Consider the following 8,952-nt stretch of genomic DNA (forward strand, 5'->3'; position numbering starts at 1 on the left):
GTCCTTCAGATCCACACTTAAAGCAAGTGAGTGGGAACTTCCTCTCTACTCCCTTGCCTATCTGTGGCTCTTGTCTGTGACACTGTCTGCTGAAGTGGCCCAGCTTTCCACAGTGGAAGCAATTCTGACCTCCTTTATTACCTTTGCATGGCTCAAGCAGGTTCTTATGCACCTTTTTGCCTGGAGCTTAATCTCTTCCTTTGTCTCTGATTGGCACGAGTTTCAAGATCAGGTCTGCCAGCTCAAAGAAGCTTGCGTTCAGGGAGTCTCACGTCACCCCTCCCTTTCTCACAGAGAGCTACAAAACTATTTTCACTCTGCTTTTAGTTCTGTAAATTAAAGCCTGTTGTCCTATTTTGCCCCTAAGATGACCCCACAGCTGTGGAGGCAAGAACCCCCAAATGGATCGTTCTGTTATCCCAGGAAATCCTCAGTTCTCTCTCCCTACAAAGAATGGAGAGTGATCACTTTTAGCACCGAGCCACACCTCCCCTCACCTTTTTTCTTGCAGCTTAGTATTCTCCTTTGTCTCTGTTGTGGTGGGAGATCAGGACTGCCACTTGCTCTGCATATATATATACAGAGAGAGGCTCGCTGGCCAGCCCTCTGTCAAAGAGAGCTACGAAAATTCTTTTTGTTTGAAGTTCTGTATACTAAAATCTCTTGTCCTCCTTGGACCCTGGCATGGCCCTGCAGCCATGGAGGCAAGGACTTCCAGATGGAGGGACCTATAATTCCAGGGATGCCTAACTCTAACCGTAACCCTGACTTTCCTGCAGGTTTCCCCAGCTGTAAATCACAAGTTGGGGGTAGGTGGGAATTGCTTCCTTTCTCCTGGTAGATTCAATAGCCAGTGAGATGTGGCATTTGGGTTAACAGTGCAACTCCATAAGGCTATCCTACCAGAGGTCCATGGTGTTCCTTTTCTCCTAAACTCTGGACACTGATCATAGTTGTACTTTTTTGAGATCTACCTATCTTATTTATTCAGAATCTTTCTCAACAAAAAGCCCAGAAAGACTACTATAATCATTTACAATTAGGAAAAACCTATTTGGTATTCCACAAATAGATCATCTCTAAGTGAGATTGTTTCTCCTAAATTAATTTGCAGTAGGGAGAAAATATGCTAAACAGGTAAAAATTACTGTTCTGAGAAAGAACCAGGAAGAAATGAAATGTCAAGAGAAAGATGAGAATTCAAAAGTAAGTCTTGGAAGGTGAACACAGACAGGTCACTCTTCACAATTGTGTCAGCTTCAAGTCAACAAATAGCTTATGAATGAGCTTGTTTGTCTCTGAAGCTGGAAATATGAACACCCGAGTGGAGATGGAACATTAAATTCTACAAGCTGGCACACAAGTTTCCTGGAACTCAAAAAAGCTCTGTATAGATTTCCTTGAGGAAAACTATCACAATCAGTGTGACCCTGGGTCGTGTGATATAGAGCACATCCAGGATACTGAAAATCCCTGCTACAAATGACCAGACATTGTACATCACCAGCCTTCAACTAACCTCTGCATAGGCTTAGAAGCTTTAGCATGATAGAGTTTGTGACCCAGGAAATATAGAGTGGTTTCTTTATGGCAAAATATTCTGCCGTTTTTTGCTAAAACAATTTTTGTAATTGTTTTAGCAAAGCATGAACTAGGAAGAGGACAAGGAGGAATAGGCCAGGAGACTTAGATTTTAGGTACTTTGTGTAGTGTTGCTAGCTTTTAAAAAATCTTCAAAGCCATGCTACATTTTTAGTGTCTGTTTTTAACAAGAAAGAAATATTGAGATGAATCTGCATTAAAAACATCTCTTCAAACTGCTGTGCTTTTAATTGGCCAGGTTTTTAAAGAGGAGAAGTACTTGAAGGATGCTATGGAGTGCAGTGATGTGATTTGGCAGCGAGGGTTATTACGGAAGGGCTATGGGATCTGTCATGGAACAGCTGGAAATGGCTATTCCTTCCTGTCTCTGTATCATCTCACACAAGACAGAAAATACCTCTACAGAGCTTGCAAGGTAAAAAACCCTCTTCTTCTTTCTTTTAACTTGTTTCCCACCGTTGTCTCTACACTGTATATGTCATAGTATCTTGACTACCAATTAAAAGTCACAGTAGTACTTATCTACAAAGGTAGTTGATAAGGGAAAATGACTTCTAAAGAACTTAAGTTCAAAAGTTACTCATCATTGCTGTCTTCTTTCACTTTTACCACATGAACTCTAGCTCTGCTCTTTGAAAGAAATGTCTCTCTTCTCAGTTTGCAGAGTGGTGTCTTGATTATGGAGCACATGGGTGCCGCATTCCTGACAGACCTTATTCTCTGTTTGAAGGTAAGAGAAAGGAAAAACACCACAGATTCAAACATTTAAGTAAGTGAAATTGGCTCTTCTGTTTCTTTTTTAACTCACTCATTGCCATCAAGTCAGAACCAACTCATAAATGACCCTCTATTGGATTTCTAAAACAGTAAATCAAACAGGAAGAAATTGCCCATCTTTCTAACAAGGTTATTCCAACTACCAGTAAAGTGTGGCCTTTGGGTTAGCAGTTCAGGTCCCTCCAGACTATGATAACAGAGCTTTGTGGACTAATACTATTAAATTTCCTCATATATGGGTGTTGTTGTTGTTATGTGCCGTCAAGTTGCTTGAGACTCATAGTGAACCCATGTACGACAGCTCTGAACCCTGTTCTATCCTGAATCAACCTTATTGTCTCTGACACATGTACCCTTATTATCCCAGTCACTGTGTCAGTCCATCTTGTAGAAGTTCTTTCTCTCTTGCACTGTCCCTCCACCCTCCCAAGCATGATGTCCCTCTCCAAGGACTGATTCCTCCTTACAACATGTCCCAAGTATATCAGACAGAGCTTTAGAATCCTTGTCTCCAGGGAGCACCCTGGTTTCATCCTCAACAGGATGAACGCCTTTGTTCTCCTAGCAGTCCATGGTCTATTCAATATTCTTCTCCAGCATCACAGCTCAAAGGCATCAGTTCTCCTTTTATTACCCCTAGTCATTGTCCAGCTTTCTGATGCATAACAAGTAATTGCGAAGACCAAGCCTGGATCAGGCGCACCTTTGTTTCCAGACTGACTGTTAAAGTATCTGCAGATCTAAAAAGCAATTGTTGACAAGTTATTTTCTTGCTGAAAATTATCTTGAGTCTATTTTCTACTTGTAACCATCTTTCACATATTTTTAGACCTTTTATGAAGTATATATTCAGGAAACATAAAATGCTGTTCAGTAATAGAAAAAAGAAATCTGTGTTTAATTTAGAATTTCATCTATAAACTGCATTTCATCTATAATATTGTGTATATAATATTGATATTATTCACAGAAAGCCTCAATTGGTGTTTTGTGGTTTTTATTTTATTTCTTTATTTTGTGTATGTGTACCGTCAAATTGGTTCTGACTGGTACAGGAGGAGATTGCCCATCCTTCTCCAGCAGAGCATCTCAATTGTTCTTTAAATATATTTGTTGTTGTTAAGTGTTGTCGAGTCGTAGACTACTCATAGTGACACTATGAACCAAAGACCTGAGTTCATAGAGTTTCCAGAGGCAAGCTATTTCAGAAGTGGATGCCACTCCTGCTTCAATTACCTAAATTATAGGGGGTATGAATAATACTAGCAGTTAGAAAAATAACAAATAAGAATATTAGAAAAAGTTCTAAAGAGAAATAAATGACAGGAATTCTGTAAAAGAGAATAATTAAAAGAGTCTGCTACAAGCACACAAAGCATAATATAATTCAAGAAAACAAAAGAGAAATCCTATAAGGAAATTAAAAAAAGATGTATTTAAATATATTTATGTGTGCATGTATGAATTAGAAAATTTTAACATAATCCATGGAAATAATGAAAGGTATTTTGATAAATTGATAGTAATTTAATTCGTTTATACAATTTTAATTTTTTTTAGCCTGTCAATATTATATTTTCATTGATTGGGTTTGTTGTTGTTTTTAAAAATATTGAGCCAGCTTTGCATTCTGGAATAAACTGCATTTGGTGATGGTGTGTAATTCTCTCTGTATGTCACAGAGTTATACATCCAGTTGTTTTTAGAAGATTGGTTGGGGTTTTTTTTTAAAATCTTTTTATAGAAGAAGAAAACTGGTGGCTCAGTGATGAAGAGTTCTGTTGCGAACCCAAAGGCACTGTGTTTGAATACACCAGCCGATCTGTGGGATAAAGATAGGCAGTTTCCTCCTGTGCAATTTATAGTCTCTGAAAACTCATAGTCAGCTATGAGGTGGTTCTGACTCAGTAATACACAACAACATATGAAGAAGAACACAGCTTAAGTATTGGAGGAAGACTTATTAATATCCTGAAATACACAGATGATACAATCTTGCTTGGTGAAAACAAAGAAGACTTGAATTACTGTTACTGATGACTATCAAAGCCATCAGTATGGAATATACCTCAGCATAAAGATAACAAAAATCCTCACTACTGCACCAACAAGCAACATCCTGATAAATGGAGGAAAGATGTAAATGATGAAAGTAGTAATACTACAAGAGACAAAAGCTATAAACCATCATGAACCAAAAAACCAAACATGCATAATGGAAAAATATGTTTGTATTTCTCTTAGCCAGCCCACTTCTGATGATAGAAGATGGTAATTCTGATTTACAAAAAATCAGATCACTTATTAGTGATTTTTCTTTTATCAGAGCTTCAATTTTTTTTTATGTTCAGGTTTTATTTCTGATTTTCTTACAAATCTATTTAGCTAAAAATCCCCAAATCTTTTTGCATCCTTCTTTGAATTAAATGCATTCTGTCACCCAGGGTATAACACAGACTTGGAACCCATAGTATTCTACCATAAAAGCACCAAGGGGTCTCAGTAGGACCCTGAGCACCCTTTTAAAGTTGTTAGGTCCCATCGGTTCTGAATCATAGCAGCAGATCTAAACCTTGCCTCACAATCTCCAAAATGTTCAAGGTCATTGTTGAAGTTAGGATCAGTGTTGCAGTTACTGTGTCAGTTCATCTCGGTAAGGATCTTTCTTTCCTTCTCTGACCCACTACCTTTTCTAGCATGCTGTTCTTTTCCAGTGACTGGCCCCTCCTGAAAAAATGCTGAAAGTTTATCGAACCAGGTCCCACCATCCTCTAAGGAGCACTCTGGCTGTCCTTCTGAGACCAGTGTGTTTGTTCTGCTAGAAGAACACACAAGACCAGTGTGTTTTGTTGTTCTAGAGGGATTCAATGTTCTTTGCCAAAACCACAATTCAGAGGCATTGATTCTTCTCTCTTTCTCTCTTTTTTTTTTAATTTTAATTTTCCAACTGTCAACACATATGAAGCAATAGAAAACACCATGGCTTGGATCAGGAATACCTTTGGAAGTAGCATTCTGTATTTCACCAAAGAATACTTGCACATAAAACCAAGGAATGCTATATGTGTTTCTTAGAGAAAAGGAAGGATGGGGCCACTGAGGGGGTGGGGTTAGGGTTAGGGTTAGGGTTAGGGTTAGGGTTAGGGTTAGGGTTAGGGTTAGGGTTAGGTCTCTTGTGCTTAGCAGAGTTGTTCATGATGTCCACAACATAAGAGAAAGGATATAGAAGTCAGATAACTTCTCACAGAAATTCTACAGTTAGCAGAGGTTCAATTCCGAAATTGGACCTGGAATCTGAGTCCTCAGATAATCGAGAATGCACAATGCACTTTCAGTTTGAGCACCAAGTTTTCATCTCACCCTCCTTAGTTACACAGAGTGTGCTTAGTCTCAGGATCCTGGATGAGTCTCAACTGTTGCATGCAGAGAAACCATTCACACCTCTAACAAAGGTCCAAAGAATTTATTAGGCATTAAAATAACACCAAGATAGGAAATAGACCTGTTTTCACCTATGTTAACTGATGATTTCTCATCCAAATGTGACTTTAATTCCAAATAAATTCACTGAAACTTTGTCAAAGATTATATTGGTTTTCCCCTCCCCTCATCATATCTGAACTCTTTGGTGGAGTTCATGCCAGTTTATAATAGCAACTTCCAAGTCCCAGTATGTGAAAAAACCTATGAGTCTATAATTCCCTAAAGGCTGAGAGTTTAGCAGGTTGCTTTTCTCCATATGTCACCAAAATGCCTGGCATACAGAACTAGCAGCAATTTCACTAAGTGAATTCCTGTTGGATAAGTGGAGATATGAGTGTCCTGTGGTCGTGAAGGAGACCTGTAGCTCTTCTCAACAAGCGCTTCCTCGGGTTGGTCTATTCCCTACCCAGCCAAAGCAAGAGTTTTCCTTTTCAGCTTGGCCACAATGTCCTAGGCTCCTTCTTGAAGGCATTATGCATGGATCACTGTTTTGTTTTCGGTTTTACCCCTTAGAGGTTCTAATAGTTCAGTTGTTTTTGGGCTTTTAACTACTGGAGCTCTTTCATCAAACACAATAGGAAAATGAGAAAGTGTGGCCTTCTTCTCAGCAGTGACAAAAAGCTGGTTATTATATGCACATCCATGAGAGCACACCTGCCATATTGGAGGAGGGTGTGGGTCACTGGGATAGCAGAGTTTAGTGGGCAGATGGGACAGGGATGGAAGTGCATTAAATAGGAGAGAGTCAATGGGGACTTGAAGAGATGCATGAAAATAGGCATAGATCAATCGTGATAGTGATTGGTTTATGAAATTTAGTGTACAAGAATGGTTGCATGAAGCCCAATATGAATGAAGGATTGTGTAGACAGTAGTACATGAATGAAATACAATGTAATAAAAAAATTTAAAAATTTGTGGCAGTTGCTGTTGTGTCTTCTGAGTTGTGTTGTCTTCTGCCAACTGGATGGCTTCCCAGAACAATGACCTAGCCACAGCCAGCATTGTCACCACTCAGAAAGGTGCCCAGATGTTGCTCAGGGCTCCATTAGCAAGAGGCTACTCAGGAGCTGATGATCCTTATGATGTCTAGTAACAAAGGGATCTGCCTTTGCTGAATCTAGAAAACCTTTTCAAATGTGTGGGGACCATCCATGAAGCAGCTTGCACAATATATGAAGACCTGAGATATAAGCTCTCCCTAGAGTTCCCTAGTGGCTACCCTTACAACACACCCACGGTGACATCCCTCACTCCTAGCTCCCTTCCCAGCGTGGATACTCAGGATAATATCTGCCTTGACATATTGAAGTACAAGTGGTCCACCCTCTGTGATGGCAGAACCATCCTCTTCTCTGTCCCAACATCAATAGCCCTTTGAACACACACATTGCCGGACTCTGGAAAAATCCTGTGACCTTTAAGAAGTACCTACAGGAAACCTACTTGAAGCAAGTCTCCAGCCAAGAGCCCTGACCTGGTCTGTCCAGCCCCTTTCCTTGTGTTGTCATCTTTTTTCCTTAATTGGTTTATACTTTCCCTGATTTCTGTATAAGACTCTATATCTGAAGCTGCGGTATCTTTTTTGTTTTGTTATGTGTTGTTTTTTTTTTAATTAAGTCTCTGTTTGAGGCTTTTTGTTGAATATATTAAATAAATAACATTTTGGTTCTGGAAAAAATATGCAAAAATAAAAGAAGAAGAAAAGTGCCAACAGCTATACTATATGATTCTATGAAGTTCTGAAACGGGCAAAGAAATTTTGGTGGAATAAAATTAGAACAGTAGTTGCCTCTGGGAGATGAGGATACTAGAGCTCTCTGGAAAGGACACCCAGGATCATGAATGATGATGTGTTTACCATTAAGGACTTTGATGTGGATGCATGCAGTGCTGGAAATGCATGTAACATCTATTACATTATGTGCAATTTTACATCAATATAAGCAAAACCCTTTAGGGGAGGAATTATTTTCATTAAAAGTGTCTGTGAGGTCTGTGTGTAGGGAGATGATCTGCTTACCCAGAGGTGATACCTTTCTTGTGGTTCAAATCCACCAGGGCCTGGGAGAGTGAAATGTGGATAATTTCCTCCCTTGCAATTTTCAGCCTTTTCAACAATTCCCTGGAGGGTCTGCTATGAGTTGGTTCCAACTTGAACACGATGAGTTCTGAGTTTTGAATGAGACCTGGAGCCCTGGAGCTGTCCTTGCCTCTATTTTTTAGAAACTCCTTTGAGTGGGGTTTAAAACCCATGTTTTGGTGACTGTGGGGATTCAGTTGGGAAATAACATCTGCATGAAAATAATGGTGTTTGAATGGAATAAAAGTATAAAGTCTCTAAAGAGGGGAAATTTTAATTTTAAATAGTGACATTCACAACGTTTTTTATAAAATATCCTTTAAAGAATCACCTTAATGTTCCAACATAAACCTCAAAGGCAATCTAAAAATCTTTCCTTAATTAAAAAAAAATGTATATACTGACATAGTAAACACCTGCTAGGTATTGGTACAAGGATTTCTAATGTTGAAAACAACTTTCATAAAGTAATTTTTAAAACTGTCAGTTCCTTTCCCTTCTCCTTATAAATCTTGGTAAGGAAATAATTAGAAGTTGCTTTGTAGACACTACATAGCACCCATTGGTAAAGTATCCTTGTTTGATATTACAGGCATGGCTGGTGCCATCTACTTCCTCTCCGACATCCTCGAACCAGAGACTTCACAGCTTCCAGCATTTGAACTTAGCTCTTCGCAGAGGGGTAAAAAGCTGCAAAAAGAAAACTAAAATAACCATTTGAATAAAAAACCACTAGGTGGCTTAATGCTGAGCACAGGCCAGCTCTGAATCCTGAAAGAGACAAAATAAAAATGCATATACCTTCACAGGTCTCTTTTGTTCCAAAACCTCTACAGTTAGAGCATGAGTGGAGAAGCCGTCTATATCAGCCTGCTCTGATAGCATTTGCCTCACTGGTGTAGAATCTGAATTTCTCACAGTTGGACTCTTGATAGTGTTTGCATGTTTCTTGGTGTTGTCTGCAGGCATATATTGCTCTAACCAAAAAGCTGTCTTCTTTTCATCAG

General features: G+C 39.1%; 1 protein-coding gene across 1 annotated transcript in view; it reads left to right on the forward strand.

Moving 5' to 3' along the window:
• LANCL2 (LanC lantibiotic synthetase component C-like 2 (bacterial)) overlaps window positions 1-8,653 on the forward strand; it is a 155,469-nt gene extending 146,816 nt beyond the window's left edge. The window contains exons 7-9 of the mRNA XM_006898597.1: window positions 1,841-2,017; window positions 2,260-2,332; window positions 8,538-8,653. Coding sequence (XP_006898659.1) covers window positions 1,841-2,017; window positions 2,260-2,332; window positions 8,538-8,653 — 366 coding nt within the window. The remainder of the gene's footprint in view (window positions 1-1,840; window positions 2,018-2,259; window positions 2,333-8,537) is intronic.
• The last annotated feature ends 299 nt before the right edge of the window (window positions 8,654-8,952 follow it).

This window comes from Elephantulus edwardii, unplaced genomic scaffold (genome assembly GCF_000299155.1).
Source record: "Elephantulus edwardii isolate Elephantulus edwardi_28Jun2011 unplaced genomic scaffold, EleEdw1.0 scaffold00234, whole genome shotgun sequence".
Lineage (NCBI taxonomy): Eukaryota > Metazoa > Chordata > Mammalia > Macroscelidea > Macroscelididae > Elephantulus > Elephantulus edwardii.